The sequence below is a fragment of the Mesocricetus auratus genome, unplaced genomic scaffold, assembly GCF_017639785.1.
Source record: "Mesocricetus auratus isolate SY011 unplaced genomic scaffold, BCM_Maur_2.0 Super-Scaffold_100018, whole genome shotgun sequence".
Lineage (NCBI taxonomy): Eukaryota > Metazoa > Chordata > Mammalia > Rodentia > Cricetidae > Mesocricetus > Mesocricetus auratus.
Genome location: NW_024429199.1, coordinates 9,831,612 through 9,857,854, shown reverse-complemented (window position 1 = coordinate 9,857,854; position 26,243 = coordinate 9,831,612). Strand labels below are relative to the sequence as shown.

Below are 26,243 nucleotides of genomic sequence, written 5' to 3'. Positions count from 1 at the left end.
TCTCCTCTCTCTCTCCCTCTCCCTCCCTTACACAAACCAGTTTAGTGTGCCTGGACTTAAGCAATAGGATCTCGAATGTACAGTTTAGGAATGTGCCTTGATATAATGGATTAGAGGAAATACTCTGTAGGAACGTGGCATGGAAGGACTATTTTACAGAGCATTATGTAACACACCAACAGGGAGTCCCAATGGAACCAATTTAATTTAAACATATTCCCCACACAGTGTTAAATACTGTAGGACTTAGAAACACCAAATTACCAAATTTCATGTATATATATATATATATATATTCATAATTCATTAAAATGTTCATTGGGAAACCATTGCACATCAGCCATGGGATGTCTGTCTGTCCAATTAGAAAAGGGACAGTTCTGTGTGGTGGGGTGTCTCATGCAGACAAAACTGCTTCTAGTTGGGAGAAATGGAGAAGACTTCACAGAAGCTGAAAAAAGGTTCTAATGCACAGAAATGAAAGAGGAGCATTCCTAGTGAATCCAACAATTCAGGCAAAGTTGCAGAATATCATAAACAAGCAAATGGTACATTATTACAGTAAGACTATAGCTATTTTTGTGGCCATTCCTTTGTTTTTGAGGCAGGGTTCCTTGTAGGGCTGGTTTTGAATTCCTGACCCTCCCAAGTGCTGGGATTACAGATTAGAAACACCACACCCATATTATTACTGTTTTAAGGAAACATGCTGGACTTGGAAGCTACAATCATATATAGGACTCTTTAAGTGCAGTGCAGAGCTGAGTCTACAACACAGAAAATCATCAGGAATGAAGAGGGCAAAGCCATGCTGTGGGAAATTTTTCTGCAATGACTTGTCAAATGTATAGAAGAGAGGTAAGGTAGTGTAGCGGTGTGAATGAGAATGCCCCTTACACGCTCGTATATCCAAATGGCTGGTTCCCATTTAGTAGATAGTTTAGGAAGAATTAGTTGTGGTCTTGGAGGAGACATGCCACTGGGAATTTGCTTTGAGGTTTCTAAAGCCCATGCTATTTCGTCTTTCCCTCTCTGCCTCCAACTTGTCAATATGATGTAAGCTCTTAGCTAGTGCTCCAGCACCCTGCCAGCCTGCCAGCCTGCCTGCCTGCCTGCCTGCCTGCCTGCCTGCCACCATGCTCCCTACAATGATGGCCATGAATTCACCTTCTGAAACTGTAAGCAAGCCCCCAACTAAATGCTTCTTCTATAAGTTTCCTTGGTCATGGTGTCTCTTCATAGGAATAGGACAGTAACTAAGATAGGTGCGATAAATTTTGAGAGGTGTACTAGTCTCCTTGGGCTGCCACAAAAAAAGCCATATAGTACGTGTATAAAACAAAAATCAAGTTTTCTTTTCTGGGTAGTGGAGCTCTCTGATCAAATCGCCATCTGGCTGAGGACTCTCTTCCTTGCATCCCATGACTACAGTCTTCAGCTCTGGTACAGCTTCCTCATTCTTGAAGGATTCCAAACCTGTTGGATTCAGGTCCTACTCTTATGGCCTATTTAACCTTAACTACCTCCCCTACAGGCTCTGTTTCCACATAACCTTACATGAGGGAGATGTGGTAGAGGAATTGCTTCAGTATACAAATTGAAAGAGAAGTATGGTACAAATGTGCCCATAACAGGAGCTACTGTAATAGTTCAGTAAAACATTACAATGGCCCCAGTTATTACAATTGAGCAACAAGGTACATCTGGGGCCAGGATGTACTTCTAATAAAACAGAGACTTTAAAGGCAGAATGAGTTGAGAATAAAATTTGATGATTTTATTTTTGGCTAGGTGAGTGTGCAGGCTAGCTTTGTGTCAACTCTACATAAACTAGTCATTTATGAGAGAACCTCAACAGGAGAAAATGCCTCCATAGAATCAGCCTCTAGGCAAGCCTGTAGGGCATTTCTTAGTGTTTGGTGCAGGAGGCCACAGACCACCCTGGGTGTTGCTACCCTGGGGCTGGTAGTCCTGAGTTCTGTGGGTTGAGCAAACCAGGAGGAGCAGGCCAATAAGCAACACTCCTCCATGGCCTCTGCATCAGCTCCAGCCTTTCAGGTTCCTGCCCTATCTACTTTTGATGATGAACTGTGATATGAAAGTATGAGAAAAAAAAACTTCTTAAATTCAACCACAGCACAAACAAGTTAAAGTTATATCTTAGTAGTTCTCTGGGGCTCAACTTTAAGGAAAACAAGTGAATAATAAATTCCAATAAATATAAGTAGTATTTATGTTTAGGAGACTAAGAAATATTTAAAAACTCACAGGCAGAGAGAAGTGTAAAACGGAACAAGAAGTTGTTAGAAAGAGGTGCTGTGTCCATGCCTTTAATCCCAGCCCCTTCAAGGTAGAGACAATCAGATCTCTGGGAGTTGGTTAGCCAGCCAGTCAGCAATACAAAAGGAGGCCCTGTCTTAAAAAGAAAAACAACAAAACTATAGATTTGGCTTTAGTAACATTCAAGCTAACTAACAGTGCAAGTTGGCAAATGAGATTTCAACAAGTCCCTAGATTTTTCACTAATAAAACAAATATTGAGCATTTGATTCCTGTATAGAGAGAGGTCAGTATAAAAGCATAAACAGTATTCTATATACAGTAACAATCAGCTGTCAAAAGAAAAAAAATCTAGAAAACAATCCCACTTCAAAACTACAAGAAATAAATCTGTGGGGAAAAGTTCAATCAAGAAGATAAAAGGCATGTACACTGGAATCTACAAAACATTTATAAAAGAAAAACAAGAATACAGATAAATGGGAAGACACCCCATGTTCACAGACTGTAGTAATTAACATTGCTAAAACGTTCACATTACTGACAGTAATAGACAGAATCCATGCATCTGCATCAAAATTTCATTGACACACTTTTCACAGGTATAGGGAAAAAAAACCTAAAATTCATAGGAACTACCAAAAAAATAGCCAAAGCAATCAATCATAGGCAAAACTAAAGCTATCAGTCATTTCAAAACATACTAAAAAGCTATAGGAATCAAAACAGTGTAGTGGTGGCAAATAACAAATAAGTAAAAGCAGAAAAGACAGAGCAATGGAACAAAATATACAATATACAAATAAATCCACAAACTTATGGGCAGTTGGTTCTCAACAATGGAACCTAAAAGAGAGGCATACCTCCATATGCTTGTAATCCCAGCGCTGGGGGCGGAGCTTACTGGACAACCCGCCTTGCTTGTCTCAAAGAAGGGTTGGGTAGAAAGCAATAGGGAAAAACCATGTAATGTCCTTCTCTGGCTCCCACAGGCTTGCACATTGAGGCATACACACATACAGTTGGGTGTATGGGGGGGGGGGATGAATATATATCCGGACCAAATGAAAGCAAAATCCCAAGAGATGACTAGTAGTTGGAAACTTTGCATGTTGGTGGTAAGTATCATGTAGTTTCTCAGCAACCCCACACTGGGTGTACATACAGCGAATAAATGCACTGAAACATCTGCACATCCATGTTCATTAACCACAATAAGATAACCAATCTATGTGGTAGAAATGCACAATTCAGTCCTATTGTCTTCTGTAAAGGTAACTTTTTCATGTGCTATGGTAGGTTACATAGGAGCCTTTACATTAAATGAAACGGCTCAAAAAGACAAATGCAGCATGATCTGTTATATATAATATATAAAAAGCTGTGCTCAGAAAAGCAAAGAATAAGAGTGATGGTCAGTCAGGTGGGGTGGGGAATGGGCTAGTCACACATATCTCACATGTAGCAGAACTCAGCATGGTATGGTGTTTGGAGGACACAAAGTTTCAGTAATAAAGAACAAAGTGAGATTGGAGAAACAGCTTAACAGTTATGAACACTCACTGGTTGCTCTTTCCGAGAACCGACACACACACACACACACACACACACACACGCTCGCTCGCTCGCACACACGCATGCGCACGCTCTTGCAAGGCGGGGATGAATGTGCCAATCAGCATCATCCCACCATTCCAGCATACACACATATCAAATCACCGTGTGGCTTCACTCTACCAACAGGCAGGCTGTATAAACAGTTCCATAGTAACTGAATCGTGCAAAACTAAATCTAGAGGACGGCACGTGATACTGGCACAAGCTAAGAGGCAGGGGATTTTGAGGCAGTAAGAAAGGAAGTTCTCGTGGTGCTTCAACCGTGAAGGATGACAGAGACAAGCCACAGTTGAAATTTATTGCAGAAATACTTGATTACTGTTACTATTACTATCCCCTTTTCTCCATTAAATACAGTAAATTTAATATAATCCTGCACAGCTGTTACTAAGGATTAACTAACACTCTATTTATAACAGACTCCTACAACCAAACCCATACAAGATACAGCTACACGTCACAATGGGTATATTCCTTGAAAGACCACAAACTCCGAGCTGACGCTTACCCATCTTCTTCTAGAGACTTAAGCTGGCTTAGCCATCCTCTAGAGACTAGAGCTGACTTACCCATCCTCTAGAGACTGGAGCTGACTTACCCATCCTCTAGAGACTGGAGCTGACTTACCCATCTTCACTTTTCTTTCCCAAGTCCTAGACTTTGTCTTTCTAATAGCAACTTAAACCACTAGTTCTGAAGGAGTTGTCAACAACAAAGAACCTGGGATTACCTTCCATATTTCAAATCCTTTCTATGCAATGCTAAGATCAATTTATAATCCCTAAATTTCTATAGGAAAGAAAAAATAAACACAAAGAATTTGGATGAAGATTAAATACTCATTAAAATGAATGTGGACTGTCTTTTTCCACATAGCTGTTTATATCAACAAAATAACCAAATACTCAACAGAAAAACTCAAATTCTAAGTGTATAGTTTAAAACAATCTCTTTATTAAGCCAGATATAGTAAGACATTTTAAAGTAAAAGTTCGGAAAAAGGTTCAGGGAAGACTGTCACCAAAAATGGAATTGGGGGATGGGTCTCCCTTTGAGTTCCCTGAATCTTTTTATTTTCTTAAATTTTATTGGTCTTTATAATAAATGTTAACCCTCAAATTCTTTTCATATCCTCCTTTTCCACAATTTTCACTGCTTTACAGATGTTGATTAGAATCTTGGGAAACTGCTATCACGTGCCCTTGGTGTTTTTCCCCAAACTACCCCAGTCATTGTCCAAGTCAGATGCTCTACCATTGTGCAACAAGGTCACCTACAGTCACTTTTGTTAAATGCACTTCCTATTTTAACAAGAGTTAAAATATAACCTTTGGTGGGCCCTGGATTTAGATGAAAACTCTGCATACACAGCTGTCTTACAATTAGCTCTTAATAGAAAAGGAAAACTATGCTGCATAAGACATCACTTTCATTTAAAGTACTTAAAAAAATGACATACTTTTTTTTTTTAAGTTACTATTCCTATGTTCGGGGAAAATTCAGCCTTTAGTTAGTATGTAACTTGACAATCTCAACAAGACAAAGCTGAATCTAACTGTAGTACTAAATAAAAAGTAAACATGAGATTGCAAATATTTAACCTGGTAAAAATGAGAATCCATTCCAATCAAGAGCATGCTATCTAAAAACAGATTGCTATCTGGTCATCAGTTTCTTATTGCACTTCAGAATTCCTAACTGTATAGACTAAATGTAACATTCACATAATACTACAGTCCGTGAAAAGAGTATATTCTTTTATTGATTTTTTGATCATACATTGTTTCAACTTTCAATAATAAAATTCAATAAATTTGATTCCTTAATCATAAAAACTTGCTGTACATATTATTTACATGTTGCCAAAATCTACAGGCATGACACAAGGGCTTCACTGACACCAAGCATGGGACCATCACACAGAAGGGAGTAGCTAATTAACATACATTCAAATGGTAAATTATAGATATGCACAGTGTATTTGGCACTGTTAATATTGGAACATTTTTATTGTTAAAAACAGGCATTATTAAGCCTTAGTCACAATATACCAGAATTTACTATTCACATTATAATAGTCAGCTTTTAAAGTTCAAACATTAACCAGTCCGTTTCAAAGAGCAATTTACAGTCAGACTTCAGAATGGAGTTAATCGCTCCAACTTCTTTATATGCTCCATGCCATCTGTTGAGTAGGTTCTACTTGGTGTCTTTCTCATTGTGGAGCGTGTCAAGAAGAAACAACTTAAAACATATGAAGACACTAAGTTCCTTGGAAGTGCAAAGGGAGTTTTGATGATATCCTAACTTGTGATGACCTTGGCAGAAACTGAAAATGACCAGAGCTATTCAAGTTGTGGAGGTGGCATTAGCAGTTGACCTCAAGTAACAAGATTCCTGAATGCCTTTATTTAAATTCAAAATCCTTAACTTTCTTAAGCAATTTTTTTCTAAGAACAAAACAGACTTGGGTCATAGGCTATGGATTTGTTTTGTTGTGCTATACTATGAAAGAAAGAAAGTATAATAACTCAATGCTTTACGATTTTTGCTTTATTGCAAAGGGCAATTTGGCAAACTTTGTTTTAGCAAACCTTGAATTCCCTTATTTCAATTGAGCCCAAAATTTAACTCATTAAAGCTGTGCATACCCCCCAGAAGATCTGTATTTATACCTCTCATGTTTACAAAAGGTGTTAAACTGCCTTAAATTACCTCCCCCTGTAGAGGAATAAAACCAGAGGAACACAGATCACAGTACAGGGGAACAGAAATGGGGAATTCTCTAATAACCTTTAAATACACTGAGGCTTCACACAAATTTTTGGCAATAAATTAAAACTTTAAAATTTTGTACAAAAAAACTGAAGTGCAAAGTAATGTCACTGGACCAAAATTCATTTTAATCATTTTATTTCAAGTATATTTTAAAAATCATAAATGGGGTCTGTAATCCAAAGCTGAAACATGTATTCTTCAGAGTCTGACAGGTAATTCCAGACCATACTTTCCAAACCCAGGTTCTTTGCTATTTTTCAGATTTCTGAGGCCTTGTATTTAAACTGCTCTATTCTAAATGTACACGACTCTTGTATACTTGCTGATAAAGTTTTCTGAAAACTGTCCATCAAATATAAAGAATGGTTTCTATCCAAAGATTATCAGTGGAAAAACATGAAACATTATCAAGAATACAATTCTGTCAGAAGCAGTGCTGTTCTCTAGAACACAAGAGAACACAGAAGATCAAGTTAAACTATGCTCACAGGTTTTGGTAATACAGGCCTCCACCTACTTAATCATTATGCAAAGTCATCACTGAGATTTACTGGAGCACTCGAGAGAGCAGCAGGTTACTTTTGAGGTAAAAAGCTGCCTTGGTTAACTTCTCTCAAATGTTTTAAATAAAAAGTTAATGGAAACTTTTTTTTAATGGTTTGGACACTATATAGCATACTACTCATCACACAAGGAAATCAAAACTGTCCTCTTAGGAAATTTTCCATCTTTAAGATTATCATTTATTCACTTTTTTGGTTTTCAACCGCCTAACTCAATATTTAAAATTTTTTGTATTCTGTACTTCAATGCTGTAAGACTTCTTTTTTTTTCAAATGATCTTTACAACCCAGACCAGACAGCAGACCAGTGCTCTCAAGTCCCAGTTTACTATAACGCAGAAATGAAATGGACGGAAAGCTGAGGAGACTGCCTTTGCTCCTCAGGTGAGCAAGCTTCCACCGTGGGAACAATCCAGAACCTCTGACTGTCCCTCACAATAAGAATACTTCCACTAGTAAGTCAATATATTATTCTTAAAAATTAAAGTTTGGTCACTAAGAAAGACTGAACAAAAATGATCCTCTCCCACCACAAACAACCTCCCCCAGCTCTCTCTACTCACCCCTCCACTCCCCACACAAACAGAGGAGCAGCAGGAGCTGAAGCCTTTCCATCTCAAGTCTCAGTTCCTAAGACACGGCCGCTGCTTGCTTCAACTGAAGGTCTATGGACTCTACTCTCCGATGCGCCCCATTTATAAGTTTATTTCCATACACACATGCACGCACACACGCACACACTCATTCACTCTCAAGTAAGACACTTTTTTGTGTTTGTTGATAAATTATGAGGAATATGAACTAGGTGTGTACAAGGTTTTATAGGTACTTTGTAAACATCAGAGTCAATTGGGTCCTTTTCTCCAAAAGCCTGAAATCCTGTTATGCAACCAGAAGCCACTACTTTCCCAGACGCTGTTCACAAGCTGCATACTGGCGAAGCGCGGAGAAAAAGTCCTCGTAACTGATGTTCAGGTGAGAAGGCAAAGAGCTGAAAAGAAAACGGGGGGGGGGATTAGATGATATACTACAACATGGGGGAGGGTCATATGCAGAAGGAAGTAAAGGGAATAAAAACATAAATTATACGCAGAACAGCTACATTTTTAGTCAAACTCACTGTGAGGCAGCTCAAGCAAAACTGCTCACAATCTATTAATGCAAACACCTATGTTAAAGTTAAAGCTCTATGTACTAATAATGTACTCAAATTCACTTTAGGAACGCTGCATGGTCACACTGGAGCCAGTACGTTAACAGTGGAAGCCAGGCGTAGCCTCCGCCAGAGCTGCACGCACTTCCGCACAACGATACATACAGTGAGCAGCCAGTGACTCATGTGCAACCCACTGCTACCAACTATCATGGGAGCATTTACAGCATGAAGACAAGCGTGAGGAAGGCAGCATGAACACAGGACCAGGGAACGCCAATAATTTTCAAAGATCGATACGAAAAAGCCCTCAACTTTAAAGAGCTTCATAATGAGGTTTGGAAATTCAAAACAGTAAGGGCCAAACACAGTCGGATTACAAAAGCCACATTCAGAGTTCCAGTCACATCACACACACACACACACACACACACACACACACACACACACACACACACACACACTGTAACACAAAAGAACTCCTGCCTGACCTATGGTTCTCTTTCACTACAGCTCTTTATTTCCTTCCTCAAACTGTCAGGAATTTTGAAAGTGGCCCAGGTTTTCTTTCTACTCTCTTAACATCAAATGAAAATAATGTCTGCTGCCAACCTTGTCTTTTTTTATTCAAACAATATTTCATGGCATTCACATCCCCCTTAAAACTCCAACATCCCAGGCTGGGAGGTAAAATAAATAGGGGGAGGGGACCCTCCAACATCCCTATGTCCTCTTCCACACACTATCAACTGCCCTATCCCCCAGTCTCCAAGCACTGTGCCGCTACCCTCAGAGGCATGCTCATTTTAGCATCAAGAAGTTCTTAGTCTGCTGGGGGAATGAAAATACAGACAAAATTCAACAAAATATGAACTCTAAGACAGGTGTATAGACACAGGTACAATGGGCAACCTGTAGTGTGCTAGGCATCTGTGTTACCTGCTATCTAAATCTTCAACTCTACATCAAAATGCCCATTTTAAAAACTAACACATTAACCAGGTGGTGGTGCATGCCTTTAATCCCAGGACTTGGAAGACAGAGGCAGGCAGATCTCTGTGAGTTCAAGGCCAGCCTGGCCTACAGAGTGAGTTGTGGGACAGCCAGCCTACACAGAGAAACCCTGTCTAGGGAAAATTTTTAAAAATGAAACAAAACAAAACACTCTCTTTTCTTCTAAATCAGGGGTCAACAAATAACAATCTGTCTTGCTTATTTGTTAAACAAAGTTTCTCTTGGTAGCTCAGGCTTGTCCAGAACTCACTACATAGCCCAGGCTGGCCTTGACCTCCTGTTCCTCCTGCCAAGTTAATACTTTCTTTTTACAAATAACATTCGTTCCTATTTGTCCGTGTGCTGTCTGTGGTTACTTCACTGAACTTGCTAAGCTGGGCAAATTTTAGTTAAGTAGAAAGATGCTACATGACCCGAAAGACCTAACGTATTTCTTTTCTGGCCATTTTAGGAAGTTGGGAAGCCCTGTTCTACATAAGCAACTCATTCCCTTCACATTCCCAAGATCACAGCATGGCCCTTCAATGTCCTTTTACTTTATCCTTTCTCCAAACCAGCTCCAGCCATAGCAGCCAAATAAACCTCCCAAAATGACCATTCCTGTACTACCTCAGGGTCCACCTGTCTCCACTCCCAGTCTGCCCCTCACTTTGTCATTAACCATCCAGACTGAAGCCCTCGACCCCTCATGTCATCCACCCTTCCCCCAACAGGGCCCGCTCCCTAGTCTTTAGACATCACCGTTTTCTTTTGCTTCCTTACCACTCACTATGTTTCCTGCCATTACTATAACACAAAATTTCTATCAGTATCAGATGCCTGAGTGGATTCCTACCTGTTCTTTGGAACAACTCCAGCACTCAGATATCACTCATTTCTGATCCTCTAAGATAATTAATGTCAACACCAAACATCTACACAATCACATACTTACTGTCCACTCCATCCACGGGCCCTTATTTTGCCATTAGATGAGGTACTGTCATTAGATCTAGTACAGTGCTGGGATCAAAGAACAAAACCAACACACTTGCATTTACTTACACGATCTCAGTCAATCTGATTTGCCAAGGAAGAAAGCCTAATGTGCTGTCCACAGGACCAAACTTCAACACTAAATCAGGATCAGGGAAACCATGTGAACCTTGGGAATAAAGACAAACATAAAATTAGCACGGACCATTAATACACAAATTAAGTTGCTTCTTAGGGTTCCTGTTCTGTTCTCTGAAGCCATATCTGAATGCTTTAATAAAAACAAATCTTTAAAAAAAAAAAAAAGACAAAGAATACTCGGGAGGTCTAGGACTATAATCCAAGAGACCTGTGCACTAACAGTTCTTCAGTGACACATAAAGAGATCAAGACAGGATGAGGGCAGTGACAGGAGAGCAAAAGCTGTGAGTTCAGTCCCCAACACCACAACCAAAAGGAAAACAGCAGGGGGAGACTGGATTACAGACCCATCCAGCAGTAATATGCATCATTTCCATGACTAAGTCCCTTTAAAGTCTATGGTAGACACATAAATGCTGAAACCAGACCCACTGCTACCTACAAAGCAATTAGAGAGAGAGGGGAACCTGATGTGAAGTAAACAGATCTTTTCCATAAAGAAAAGTATTAAAATAACTGAACAAAAACAGCCTTTTAAGAGCAGTGGATACTGGTCAAAGTCAGGGAATTACCATTTAAAAAAACAAAAATTAAAACCAGCTAAGAGTTTCAACTAAGAACATCAACACCAAGAGTATGATCTTCTTGTCTGGGACTGTTCCAACCCCAATCAACTGCAAAGAACACTTAAAGAGAGGATTTGCTTCTTACTGCCCAATGGTATGGACAGACATGAGAACTGGAAGGGACAGGCAGCAGGCAGAAAAAGAAGTCCACAGTTTGCTAGCTACAATTGTGGAATTCAAGGGTTTGGGGGCATGTGGATCACGCAGTTGCACTTATCTGAGGATACAGGCTCCATGTCTGGGTGCTTAACAGGAAGGTCCTGGAAATACGGGCTCACATAAAATCCTACAGCTACGACTGAGTGGCAAACTACCCATGTGAAGGGACAAAAGACAGGACAGGAAAAAAAAAACCTAGTGTAAAGACAGGGCCAAGACCACTTGAGGAATGGTATCAACTTAAAATGCAACTTTCCAATGCCATGCACAGATCCCTGAAGCCAGAATCTTCAGGTGTATGAGCACAGCTAGTGTGCAAGTCCTTGGATGACCACTAAACCTAGATGGATGGATATAGATAGCCAGACTAAAATACATGAAATATGCAACTGGGAATCCTGTCGAACAAATACAACACACTCAGAAAGACAAACACCACTTCTCTCTCATTGATGTAACCTAGATTTAAAAGTGTGTGTATACCTCAGCTTTGGGTTTTCTTGTTTTTTAAGACAGGGTCTCATTATGCAGCTCTGACTGTCCTTGAACTCTTTATGTCGACCAGATAGTCCTCAAACTCAGAGCCCCGCTGTCTCTGCCTCCTGAGCACTGAGATCAAAGGTGTGCTGCCACATCTGGCTTATTTGGGCAATTTTTGGTTTTCACTTGTTTATTTTGATTTTCATTTTTGTGTTTTTAATAGGTAGGTTGTTTTTTTAAAGTGTGTGTTTCTTGTTTGGTTTGTTTTTGTTTGTTTTTAAAGAGACAGAACATAAAGTCTGGTGGGTAGAAAGGTGGGAAGGATCTGGGAGGAACTAGGGGAGAGGAAAAATGATCACACACACACACACACACACACACACACACACACACACACACAAAGATATGCCATTGGAGTATAGCTAAAAGAAACTACTCCAAATTATAAAGTACAACTTCTCTGTGGCTTCACAAATATAAAGTGCAGAATTTGAAAACTGCTAAGCCTAGATGAACCTCTGACTAGCTTGGTAATTTTGTCATGTGTCCTTTTCCCATCTCATGGCATGATAATCACAATAAATAATGATAATATGAGCAATATAATCCGGAGGCCCAAGTAAAGGTTAATTGAGGCAATGTGTTTAAAATACCTATGGGAAAGCAGTATGTTATATTAGTATATTAATTATCATGATCACTTAATGGATAATTTCAGAATTATTCTACATTTTCTCTCTGTGGGCAAGACTAATAGTTATATTACTTCTCCTTAAGTGCACCGTTTGTATTTGTTCTTGTATCTGTGTGTGAGGTGTGAGTGCAGACGTGTCTGTGCCTCCGCATTTGGGTGTACAGAGGACAAACCACCTACTGAGACTTCCTAGCCCCTTGTTCTTACATCTCTTCAATTTGATCCCCTAATATAGCCTGAAACATTTTGGATTTTTTATTAGAAGAACTTCATGGTGTTGGCATACTGGTAATATACACTGCAGTCTCCAGGCTGCTAATTAGCAGTTCTCAAACTGCTTGTTCACAAACATTTCTTAGCACTCTCAAATATTATTCACAGCTCTAATGAGTTTCTATTTAAGTGAGTGATAATCTATTAATCTTATCAAATTATAAATGACATGGTATATTCAACTTATTCATTAAAAATATTACTCTTACTATCTTAAAATATTTTAACAAAATAACTACGTTTTACCAAAACAAATAAGAGTGTGTGTGTGTGTTTTAAAACTGAAAAGACTAACCCTCAAGTTTATATGAAAATACAAAGAACCCTGAATCATCAAAAAAAAAATGAAAAGGGAAAAATTACTACAAGTTGTGTCCTCTCATCTCCACCCGTGCTCAGCGGGATACAAGTGCCACACACATACATCATAAACAAGCATGCAATAGAAATAGCGAAATAGTTAAACACACACTTTACTAAGTAAGCTACAGGTGGCGTATTAGCACACAAAAGATACTTAGCATCATTAGCCATTAAGAAAACATGAGTTTAATATTATCACATATACACTAGAGGGCTCAAACTATACTTAAAAGACAAACATGAGAAAAACAATCCCAGAGAGCATTGTACTTCAGCAAGCATGAGAAGATAGAGCCCTCTACTTTGCTGTTAAGGATATAAATAGAGAGCCTATTTGGAAGACAATGTAGCACTTTCTTTTAAAAATGAAATATTCATTCACATGACACAATTCCATTATTAGGTATCTACCTTAGAGAAAAGAAAACACACCCTCATAAAGACATGCATGCAGGTGGTCATAGCGATATTATCCAAAAACTACAAACAAAATGTCTAGCAACTGGTGAGTGGAAGAAATGAGTTATATCCACAGAATAGGATAAAAGAATAAAGAGTAATGAAATACTAATGTATTAAACCTAAATCTCAAAAGCATTATGCTTATTGGGCATGGCATCACATGCCATTAATCCCAGCACTCCAGAGGCAAAGAAAGGCAGGTGGATCTCTGTGAGTTTTGAGGCCAACCTGTTCTATGCAGTGAGCTCCAGGCCAGCCATGGCAACATAGTGAGATCCTGTCTCACTTAAAAGCAAAACAATTCTGACCGCAGTGTGGGCGGGGGAGAATCAGTTTCCTTTAAAGGGCTGGCCATGGGGAGTGTGACCATGCTCCAGTGAGTTTATGGGCAACACAAACTGGACTTGTTTTTTTCTTCTCCTTTTTTGGGGGGGAGGTCACAGGGTGAGGGGCAGACCTCGGAGGTCTGAGAAGTGAGTCTTTAGGGTATATCATGTAAAATTCCCAAATAATCAATAAAAATGTTAGGAAAAAAACAATATTAGATAGGATATGAACGTCTACATATTATTTGATTGCTTTTCATATAAAATTTCTAAAAATAAATGTAAAATTTAGTCAGAAAGCAAATCAGTGCTTGCCAAGTGAAGTCTGAACAGAGTTGGACTTTGGGAGTGACGGTGTTCAGAGTGTTTGGTAATATCCTATCAGTTAATTAAGTTTAGAATCGACATTAAAGATTGTAAGAGCAAGAGGATCAGAGCATCTGTTGTGAAAGTGTGTCTCCTAGTAATGTGAAAAGCTACACTCACATAGTCTCAACGATATATCTGCCTAAACATGGGCCATACAAGGACGACAGTAAAAGGCTTACTGACATGCACAGGAGAAAGCCCATGAGCCTCAACCCAACATAAAGAACTGCAGGCAACTAAGGACAGCTGAGAGGAGAAATATCTTCCTTAGACATGAACACACCAACTGGGTATCCAATACCAAATGGTGAGCCCTGAAAACACACACACAAGTAACACTATACAGACTGAGCAGGTTGTATTTAGGAGGGGGCGGTATAACAACAATAAGGGAGGAATGTGTGTTACAACACATGATGCAAAAAAATCCATGAATTTAAAAAACAATGTGGAGGAGTAACATGGAGGGTTTGGAGAAAAGAAAGGGAAGGAAGAAATGTTAATCTCAAAAAATAAAAAATAATTTTTTTGAAATCTCATTTTCATTATAAACTAACAAACCCTGAAGCTCCTTGGTTCACCACTTCAGTAACAACCCAATGTGATATCTGAAAGGCACCTATAGGGTACCCCAGGCTACCATGTAGGATATATCCAGGAATTCCTAAATGTCCAAGAAATAGTGAATACCTCAGTAACTCTGGTAAAATAGTCCTACAATGGTCTGCTACTACCTGAGCCCAAATAGTTAACCAGCGACAGAAAATAAGAGGTGACCAGTCACCAAAGCAATTAGCAAGTTAAGACAGAAGACCAGAATGAAGACCTAAGGGAAATAATTGAGGCAGAAAATGCATGATTAGTAAGTAAGGTAAACAACATTCTATGGTAACGAGTGGACACTGAATGACTTGATACCACATAGTTACAGAAGCCATCAATGGACACTAATTTGTTAGAAAGATTACCTTTTTTATGTTAAAGGCAATACTAGTAAGAAGGACCACAGAGTTAAGGCAAAAGTTCCGAAGAGCCCCAGAGAGAAACAGCCAGCCAAAGACTTGCACCAGCAGTACGGGTGAGGTGTGCTCATTTCCCTGTTATGCTGTATTTTAGCAAGCTATGACGCACACAGTGGTTCATCTGCACAGCAAACAGAGCAAACTCAGAAAGAGGCCTGAATAAAGGTGGCCATGTGGGCGCTGGGGATCGAGCACAGGTCCTCTGGAAGAACCGCCAGTGCTCTCACCCACTGAGCCGTCTCTCCAGCCCCACAGAGTTCTTTAAGCTAAACAAAACTAAAAAAGGAATGAGAGAGGGACAGAAAACTAGGACTAAACCCCTACTTCCAAGAATATTCATTAAAAAGAAAAACTCCTCAAAAACCCTTTCCTTGTACCAGCAAGATGGCTCAGTGCGTAAGGTGCTTACCACCAAGCCTGGTAAGCACTTCTCATGTACTGGAAGAAGAAAGCAATTCCAGAAAGCTATCCTCTGACTGTCGCCCAGGTGCCCACACATATACTCAAATACACAGTTGGTTTTTTAATCCTTTTCTTTTATTAAATCTTCCTATTAAGTGCAAGGATAAGTTCCATATCCTGAAATCAAACATGTGGATCATTAAATGTCAGAACGGTAAGGGATACAACAATAAAAGCCTCCCCCCACCCCAAGATGGTGTCTCACTATTTAGCCCTGGCTAGCTAGCCTGGACCATAAAGATCTGCCTGCCTCTGCCTCCTGAATGCTGGGATTAAAGGCACGAGCCACCAGGCCAGGCAAACCAGATTGTGTAGAATGAAAAGAATCAAAATAGTCTCTATCATCTGTCTTTGAGACAAAATGGGAAGCATTCCCGACTTACTAAGTAAGCTGTCTAGCAGATCTACATCCAAATCTGTGGGTCTTCTCTGCTGCTGAGCTACTAACTGGCAAAAGTCCTGGGCAGCTCGCACAATGTCTGCTTTGCCATCTTCTGGGGACAGCACCTTCACAGCTGAAGGGCAATTTAAAACTAGAGAAAAAAACAACAAGATAATATTTAAAGCACACGCTTTCATTTTTATTTCAGTTTTATGAAGTAAGTTTAGACCAAAATAAAAATACAATTATGGTAACTAGGACCCCTCAGCGTCAGTATCCAACACAGCTGCTATGCCCCTCTGAAAGAAGCCATGTCCCCCAGGGCACAGTGGTATCTATTTTTATATACCATTTTCTCCAAATCCTAAAAGTAGTTTTGTATAGTGAGTAAAGCCTCTACAAAAGAGGCTGACTACAACTTTTTATCTAAAAATGCTGTCTCCACTCATAGTCAATGTACTAGTAACATAAAACTTCAGACTAAAGAAAACTACGCCACAGTGGAGTATGTGTGCACTGTCCATATGCCTATCTGACTCTTGTCTGGAAGCTACTTTATACTCTAGGTAATGGATAACAATATAAAAGTATCACTTACAACCAAACATTCTTTCATATTATCCTATAGGAAAACCAGTTTTGCAGCAATTTATGTACTCATTAAATTTACTGTTACAAATGTATCTGTTCTTGGGCCTCTCTGTTCACAGGACTATAAAATCTTCTTTAATGTGGATTCATTTCTATAATGTCAATTGCTATTATATCATTTTCTGAGTATTATCTTCTAGCAAGATAACTGACAATAGAGACTAACAGAGCAAAATAAATGAAGAATGTGACAAAATCTACCCTGAAACGCAAACACATCTTCTAATGGTTGTGCCCAATTGCCCACACATGCTTACCTTGATCGTCTTTGTTGTTACTATTTGCAAACTCTGGTGAGTATTTGGAACAACCTAGGCCCAAAAGTTCCTGCTGTTGTTTTAAAATTTCATCCATCAATCTGGAATTATTTCTCTTGAAAATACCTTAAAAAAAAAAAAGATGAGCAAACAGATCACAAGAGGTCAGGTGATACTCTTCAATGACTATGGATGTTTGTTGTAGATACAATACTAGACCCAAAACAGGATGGATTTCCAATAAAGTAGTAATGATGAGTCTTGATCTAGAATCTAAAAGGAAAACATGACAGCAAAGCTGGTTAATATAACAGTCTGGCTTTAGGCTCAGCCAGAAAAAAAGGTCAGCTACTTGGAAGCAGTGTGAACATGTGAATATGACAGACGAGGACTTGGGAAGGGATTTTGAGATGGCCCTTAGTTGAAACCTTTATTTACATCCTAAGAAACTGAAATTCAGTGTCCTGAAGAGGCTGGTCTTTACTCCTGATTCCCAATCTAGCATTTTTTCTCTGCAGAACTATTAGATACATTAAATGCTACTGCCTCAATTTGATTTGTTTTATAATAAGAGAAAGCAGCATAAATTATGCACAAAGTAAAGAATAAAATAAGAGCAAAACTGTTGGGAGACACTGCTGGTCAGAGGTGGCAGTCCACCATAGCCTGGCAGCTTTCTCTATGCTCAGCAACATGGAGGATAACCTCCTCCCCAGAGAGACTTCCTGTTCTCTACCTGCCCTTGTGTGGAGAATGTCCCTAGGCCCAGAGGACTGACCTTATCTGAAAGCTGTCTCTAAGTTTGGATGTCTGATTTACCTCTAGCATGACCCTTGGCACAGTTTGCTACTAGAAGCCTTTTTCCTGGTACACATATGGTAACTAAGATTTGTACTAGGAGCTTTGCCATAGAACCCTGCTGCCACATAAAAAGCTTTATGATAGGAGCGTGCCACTTAATGCAAATCAGTCTTTCCCATATGGTGATATTTTGTTCATGATTTAACAAATAAAGCTTGTCTGAAAATCAGAGTGCAAAGCTAGCCACACTAGTTAGCCATACAGGCCAGGCAGTAGTGGCACACATTTTAATCCCAGCAGTGACACTAGTTAGCCACAGAGGCTGGGTGATGGTGGTGCACACCTTTAAGACCAGCACTAAGGAGGACTAGAAGACAGGAGGAGACAGGAGTCAGCCAGTCTGCAGTCACACTGAGGACAGGATCTCCCCGTTTTGGTCTGAGCCTTGGTAGACCCCTCTCCTCAGGCTGCCACTCTCAGCTAACAGCCACGTATTAGTTCTCCAATCAGAATGCTGTGCCTCACAGTTCACTGACACTGTCAGCAGATTTGGTAAGACAATTGGGAATTCTTAAAGGAAGGAATTAAAAGATTTTGTTTCCCACATTAAAAAATGGTAATCACTATTACAATGGAGAGAGTTAGGTCTCTGTATGATTATACAATGGATGGTTTAAAATTGGAACAATTAAGTGAAAGGATCATCAACTTAACCTGAACTGGCATACTGTTAATTATCATTTTGATAATCTTTGTTGTCAGTTTGATAATTCTTGGCTTATCCCTAAAAAAGTTAGTTGATATAAGTGCCAAGATACAGGCCTTAGAAAAACTTATTAGACCAGATCATAGAGATATTCAAACCCAGACAGAGTAATTTAAAGGACAACCAACTTCAGCATTGCATTATAAGGTTATAGAGGAACAGCCTAACGTTTTCAAATAACCAATCTTAATATATACAGTAACCTTACAGGAATTGCCAAATGACAGAGGCTCCAGATAGCTGTAAGAGCTAACTAGACTCTTACGCCAATGTTAGATTTAAGGAGATTCAAGGAAGCAAAAGTCTCATATGGCATGCATTCACCATATGTGAAGCAGATGTTAAACACGTGGTCAGTTTGTAACAGAATTATCTCTACAGATTGGGCAGACTTGGTGAAAGCTGTTTTAGAGCCCAATACTCAATTACAATGGAGTACCTGGTTCAGAGAAGAGGCTAAGACTATTGAACAACTGAGTAAAGTTAGAGGTGTGGAACTCTGCCAAGATCAACTTCTTGGAGAAAGAAATTATGCTACTATAGAAAGGCAATCTCTATACGATGATCATACCCTGGATTTATGACACACAGCGACTCTGAGTGCTTGAGACAGAATTGGAGAAGTAGGAAAGAAAACTAAATCATTTACTAAAGCTATACAGGGTCCAAAGGAAGCATTCAAGGATTTCTTATAAAGACTGGCATCAGCAGTAAATAGAATGATACCAGATTCAGAAGCTAGACAAATAATAATTGAAACAATGGCTTTTGAAAATGCTGATGCACAATGCAAAAAGATAATTAGGCCATTGAAGGCAAGGTCAGCACCTTTGGAGGAATGGATCCCAGATACAATCAATATTGAATCTCATTAACATGATGATGCATGTAGAGGTAATTTCCAGAGGTTTGAATAAAAATCGAAATGTCAAATGTTTCATTTATGGCAAACAAGGTCATCTTAAAGGATTGTAAACAGGGCATTCCTAGAAACAATGTTTTTTCTAAACATAATCCAAACAGAATGCCCCTCCCTTCTGGATTATGCAGAGGTAGGCACCAGACTAATCTAATGAATATAGATCAACAAGGGGGGCATTGAAAGTAACTCTTTGCCATTGGGAAACTTCTTGAGGGGCCTCAGAGACCCCCTATGCAAAATCCAGGTCAGTCATTTCCTCTCACTGTGGAAACTCCTTCCCAGAGCAATGAAAAAACCTAATGCCTACTGTAAGAAACCATACTGCTCTGAATGATAGAAAAGTTAGAGAGAAAAGAACAAAAGATTCAGGAGAAACAATAACTCAAAATTGATAAAGATTGTATTAGGAACTTCCCCAAAGTTAAGGTTGGGGAAGGGTTTTGTTACTGTTTTTTTGGAAAAATAAAAAGAACCAACCTTGAGGCATTTGAAGACCTTTGAACAAGTAAGTATCCAAAAGAGAACTACCTAAAAAAATTACCAATAAGAGGAATAATCTGACCTAATGTGATCTGTGAAGTCTCCATGGCAATTCCACCAGGACCATGATAACACTGTTGAGCTGAATAACACCAACTAAAGATTAGCTTTGGACTACAAAGTGTTTAGAACAACTTCGAGTTGGCTAGCTGAGAAGATCCAGCCTCATAGATTACTCTAGCCAGGACTTGAGACAAGTCCTGAACTTTCCCATTATGCAGAGACCAGACAACAAATGATATAACCACCTCTCACAGGACTTGACAATTAACCCAAATTCTTCTTTTCAGGATTCCCTAAAGATGCCATTGCCCCCAGACAACAGGAAGTAAATTTAAGAACACGACACCTGTCAGGACCCATGGCAAGGAATCCACTCCACCTCACCTCAAATTCAGAGAGCTCAAATCTGTCTTATTACCTGTAAAACATTAGTTTGGAGGCTACAGGATATTTTGGCCTTGCTAGTGGATGTCTCTTATCTAAATAGACTTGGGCCCAGGTGTGTTTACTCTGGACCCTGAAGGCCTGATGGCAGGTGCGGCTACCAAATACCTGGAGGATTAAGGGAAGTAAGTCTCTTTACCCCTTATACAAGATAATAGAAGTCCTCTGCCATTTTGTGCCCACTTTTGGTTGAGTACTTAAGGTCTTGAAAGAATAAACTAGAGGTGCACTCGGTACAGACTGAATGGCTCTCTTGATAGCTATTCTCTGTCTTTTATCTTAACCCCTTCCGCTCGGTGTCTCTCTCTGTCTTGTATCTTAACCCCTTTAGCAAGTCTCTCAGAGTATGAACTGTGGACTAGTCAGCTGGTTCCAACAGCAGCCCTGCAAAGACAGCTTCCCGCAGATGCTCACATTCCCAAGAGGTGGGGTGAGTGGTTTTTGGGCACTCAATAGGTTATGATATGAGTCTTTGTCATTGTTTAGAGGGATTGGTTACAGGTTATTATTGGTAATGGTCAAGAAAACAGCTAAACAAAGGAGATTAGATTCAGGGTTCTTATTTTGAAAAGAAAAAGGAGGGATACAGATATGATAGGATAAAGAGGTAGATTGAATCTCCTTTTAAAAAGAAACTACTAGTTTTAAATGCTTTTGTATACTGTATACAAAGTTTGTACATTGATACAAATTTGAGATTAATTTGGTGAAAACATACTACACATACATTTCTAATCCTGTTCAAGGTGTTGCACCTATACAGCCCAGTTAACAATATAATTAATACAAATTTCTAGTCCTTGAAAGTTATTATTACCAACTATATAAGACAATAAGGACATGCAGGTTAGTAATTATTCACCTATTACAATTGAATTTGTAGTCATGTTAGGTATGTTTACAAGGTCAGAGATATATTTTCAAATGGACAGAACATCATACACTTCAGAGATCTACAGAATATGGCATTTAAGATGTAGTAACATAGGTCTTGGGTTTTGCCTTTTGTTTTCTTTTTTATGACAGTTAGACATGTCTGCTGCTGGCAGCACCAATCTACTACAGAAAAGATGATGGGCACTGAAAAAACTCCACATGGAATTTACTTTCTTTGTGGCAAAAGTAAGCCACTAGGCAAGAAGTGCCCTTGCCTCAACTACTGACATTATGCTGAGGACAAGAGAGTGACTGCAAACCTTGCCAAGACAAGGTGGGGCAGTCCTTCAGAAATCCTGCTTCATAGGAAAGTCTGTCAGATACATTAGGCCTATAGGCTGAAGATGGATGCCCAACGTTGCAGAAGAACCTTGGGTGACTGTCCATACAGCCAGCTGTTTTTGTCATTTCTCAGATTTTTTTTTTTTTGGAAGTTGCCTGCTCATACTTCCTGCTTACTTGGTTAATATTATTTCCTTCTTAGGTCTCTGAGGGAATTGAAGACTAGATAGTTATAGTTTTCCTTTACCAGACTCAGAAAAGAGGGTAAAGTGTCAAAGGCTGAGAGACAGTAAAGATAGTTTGATAATGCAAATTAGAATAAAAAGTGAATTAGGAACAACTTTTTGAACTCACTAAGATATGATTGATAATTATGGAGTATTTTCTCTGAACTTGTCAAATCCAAATGGGCTAGACATTGCTGATATACTTATTGCCTACATATACTGCATATAGTTTCTTATATTAGTTATAACCTTCTGTTTTGTATTAGACAAAAAGGGGGAAATGTGATATTTTGTTTATGATTTAACAAAGAAAGCTTGCCTGAAGATCAGAGTACAAGGTAGTCATACAAGTCAGCCATGCATGCCAGGCAGTGGTGGCACACACCTCTAATCCCAGCAGCCACACTAGTTAGCCATCGAGGCTGGGTGATGGTGATACAGGCCTTTAATACTAGCACTAGAGAGGAATATAAGACAAAGGAGACAGGAGTCAGTCAGTCTGCAGTCACACTGATGACAGGATTGCCCCAATTGGTCTGAGCCTTGGTAGAGGTAAGAGTCTTGGTTAGATGCTTTGCTTTTCTGATCTTTAGCTTGAACCTCAATATCTGTCTTTGGGTTTTTATTATTTGTGCTACATTCTCAGGATTTCCAATCCTATATATTTCCTATACTCTGTAATAAAGCTGAGTTGATTTACCAAAGTTATCTCCAGGAGGGCTATCTCTGCTGTATCCCCAGCCATCAGAACTCTGTTCCTCACTTTTGCTCCCTCCTCCCTTGTGAACCAATGCAGCCAATGATCCAGAGGAAGAAGCAGAACCACACAAAACTTTAAAATTTTAAACCCAAATACAAAATGTTTTTTCATCTTCCAGCCATGCAAGTTACTGTTTTTGACCACCACAGTCCCTGGGGAGGGGGGGGATATGTAGCACCCATCTAAGCATCTAGCTTAAAAAGTAGAAGAGGAGAGGAGAAGGGAAGAGACAGGAAAAAAGATCAGCTGCGTGAAAATACCAAGCTGGACTCATCCATATAACAGTAGTGCGGTGATATGAATTCACTTTAGACTCACAGGGAATGGCATTATTTAAAAGCATCAGAACTTTGCCTTTGTTGGAGTAGATGTGGCCTTGTCAGAGGAAGTGTGTCACTGGTGTGGACTCTGAGGTTTCAGAAGCTCAAGCCAAGCCAGGGGCTCATTCTCCTTCCTGCTGCCTCTCAATCAAGATGTAGAACTCTCAGCTACTTACCTGGCACCATGTCTGCCTTCATGCCTCCATGACTATAGCAGACTAAACCTCTGAAATATAAGCCAGTCCCAATTAATGTTTTCCCTTTTAAAAGTTGCTGTGGTCCAAACAACATAAAATACCTGGAAGTAACGCTAACCAAACAAGTGAAAGACCTGTATGTATCGAAAGAACTTTGAGTCTTTAAAGAAAGAAATTAAAGAAGACACCAGGAAATGGAAAGATCTCCCATGCTCTTGGATAAGGAGGATCAATGTAGTAAAAACGGCAATGATGGTTACAGATGCCATTAAGTGCAAGTCAAAAACCTCATGTGCATAATACAAAAATATCTGTGCCTCTTCAAAGACCATATAAATACACAAATATTACAAGAGTCTTGATATCTACTAGGATGAAATCCAGGCCAATCCTCTTACCTCCCCAAAGGGAGAGAATTCCTCAGCCCTCTCTCACTGTCCACAGGTTTCTCCTGGAGTCTAGTCATTCATAAATCTTTAAATTCACTAGGGGGCAGAACAAGAGTAAAATGAACATGGCAAAATTTAGGATGCATATTTAAAGGTATGCCAAAAAGCCTAATAATGAGAAATCTCTATAGAATTGATGTAAAGGCATCCATGTTGTACATTCAAATTTTTAAGTAAGAGAAACCTATTGTTTTGTTCCTAATACATCCAGTTCATTAAACCGCAATTTTACCTTGAAGTTCTGTAAACAAGGAAATGTGAGCAGGGAAAAGACTTGACAGTCGTGGTGCACTTTTAATCCCAGCCCTCAGGAGGCAGAGGCAGGCAGATCTCTGAGTTCAAAGCCAGCCTGGTCTACAGAGCAAGTTCTAGGACAACCAGGGCTAAAGAGAGAAACCGTGTGTGTGTGTGTGTGTGTGTGTGTGTGTGTGTGTGTGTGTGTGTGTGTGTGTGAGTGTGTGTGGTGGGAGAGGTCACAGTAGCTCACACCTATAATCCCAGCACTTAAGGAAGCTAAATAAGCATGATTACTGTGGGTCTGAGGTCAGCCTGGGCTTTATACTAAAATCCAGGATAGCCTGGGCTATGACTGGAGGCTAAGACCTCATCTCAAAGTGGGAAGAGGATGCTGTAAAAGTGACAGTTGTATGCATTTAGGGCTAAGGAATGGAGACAAAGAGGCAGAGTGAGAACTATAAACAGATGAGGTGGGTGGGCAAGCTTGTGGTAAGGTAGCAAATGTCCAATCACCTCCACCATTGAACTCTAGCCTTACTTTGAATGTCTAGCTTACTCATCCTTTCCCCCTAAATCTCCTCCCATATAACAGGAATTCAGTGCTTATTTAATAAATTGAATTATCAGTGCACAAAGTGCCAACTAATGACAAAACCCGAGGGACACGAATGGAAAGTTTAGTTTCCAGGAAGCTCTCACAATTCAGCACACTTCCTGATTGCATGCAGAATTTACAAGGCAGAATGGTCGAGTCCGACTTGAAGAAAGAGAGAGCCTTGCTCTAGGCTAAGCTGGGCAGAGAACAGCTGAAATATAAGCTATAGTTTCTCTCCAAGGCTTACATGAAACCGGTTATGAGGAAAATTCCTAACGCTGCACAGCTGACCCCTATAGTTAATCACACTCTGTGGCATTTATTTCATCCATAAAGTTTGTGAGTATGACTAGCTTACAATTCTCTTTGGCAATTAAAGTCTACACATGGGTTACAAGATACACAAGAAAGGCAACAAGACAGAAAGCGGACTTTGACATAATTTCTCAAGTAATAGCACAGGGTATGTGGGAGCTTTTTAGTCCCCTCATTTCATAATCCACCCTATTTGCCTTCTACAACCTAACCCGACTGATCCAAGAATGTTGAAATGAAAATGAGGGTAAGCATTCATATCCACATGGATTTTAACCAATTTAAGGAAAACCCATCTGAAAACACAATTTTGGGAAAGCAGAATATAGTATTGCAATTTAACTGTCTATTTTAAGCCAGACTCAGTGGTGTATTAATGGGGGATGTCCTTGCTGTGAATATATGTTTCTCTTATTGGTTGATGAACAAATGCTGACTGGCCAGTAGCCAGCAGGGGTACCAGACTAGGAGAATGCTGGGAAGAAGAAGACAGGGAGAGAGTTGACAGAGATGCAATGTAGCCACCTGAAGGAGCAACATGCTAGAGTGTTACGGGTAAGCCACAGCCTCATGGCAACACACAGTTTAATAGAAATGGGCTAATAATTAAGAGAGAGCTAGCCAATAAGAAGCCTGAGCTGGGCTGTGGTGGTGCACACCTTTAATCCCAGCACTTGGGAAGCAGAGGCAGGCAGATCTCTGTGAGTTCCAGGCCAGTCTGGTCTACAGAGTGAGTTTCAGGACAGGCACCAAAGTTACACAGAGAAACCCCATCTTGAAACCACCTTCCCCCCCTCAAAAAAAAAGTAAAAGGGAGGGAGGGAGGGAGGGAGGGAGGGAGGGAGGGAGGGAGGGAGGGAGGGAGGGAGGGAGAGGGAGACAGAAAGCAAAGAACACAACAAAAGGAGGCCCATATTTCTGGTAGTGAATTTAGCATTCTAAGTACAATAGGCATCTACTAGAGGGTTTAATTCGGAGTTTGAATGATGTTATTTAAAAATAAAACAGCTCACAGCAGCCAGGCATGGTTGTGTACACCTATAATGTTAGGACTTGGAAGCAGAAAGATCTTCAGTTCAAGGCCAGTCTAGGAAACATAGTGAGTTCAAGGCTAACCTGAGCTAGAGAGAGATGCTTTCTCAGAAAAGCCAAGAGCTAAAAATTTGGCTTGGTGGCAGAGGATTCATGGGCCCTGTTTTCAACCCCAACTATGCTGCTATAGAAAATTAGTTTGCTGGTAGGTGAAGAAGGGATTTATATAGAGAGTGGTCAGAAGCTAAATAAAAACTCATCAGGGGGCTAGTGTAGTAATACAAGTGAAAGATGACAGCAACTGAAATTTGGGTGGAGCAGATAGCACCAGTGCAAGTGGACATACTCCATATACAGCTAAAAAGGCCTG

The 26,243-nt window shown here is 39.8% G+C and overlaps 1 protein-coding gene across 1 annotated transcript in view; it reads right to left on the bottom strand.

The window, feature by feature from the left end:
* Positions 1 to 5,637: 5,637 nt before the first annotated feature.
* Nus1 (NUS1 dehydrodolichyl diphosphate synthase subunit) overlaps positions 5,638 to 26,243 on the bottom strand; it is a 28,054-nt gene continuing 7,448 nt past the window's right edge. Inside the window, exons 2-5 of the mRNA XM_040758190.1 lie at positions 17,048 to 17,173; positions 16,141 to 16,290; positions 10,450 to 10,549; positions 5,638 to 8,229 (exon numbers count right to left, since the gene is read on the bottom strand). Of these exons, the coding sequence (XP_040614124.1) occupies positions 8,139 to 8,229; positions 10,450 to 10,549; positions 16,141 to 16,290; positions 17,048 to 17,173 (467 nt within the window). The 3' untranslated portion in view covers positions 5,638 to 8,138. The remainder of the gene's footprint in view (positions 8,230 to 10,449; positions 10,550 to 16,140; positions 16,291 to 17,047; positions 17,174 to 26,243) is intronic.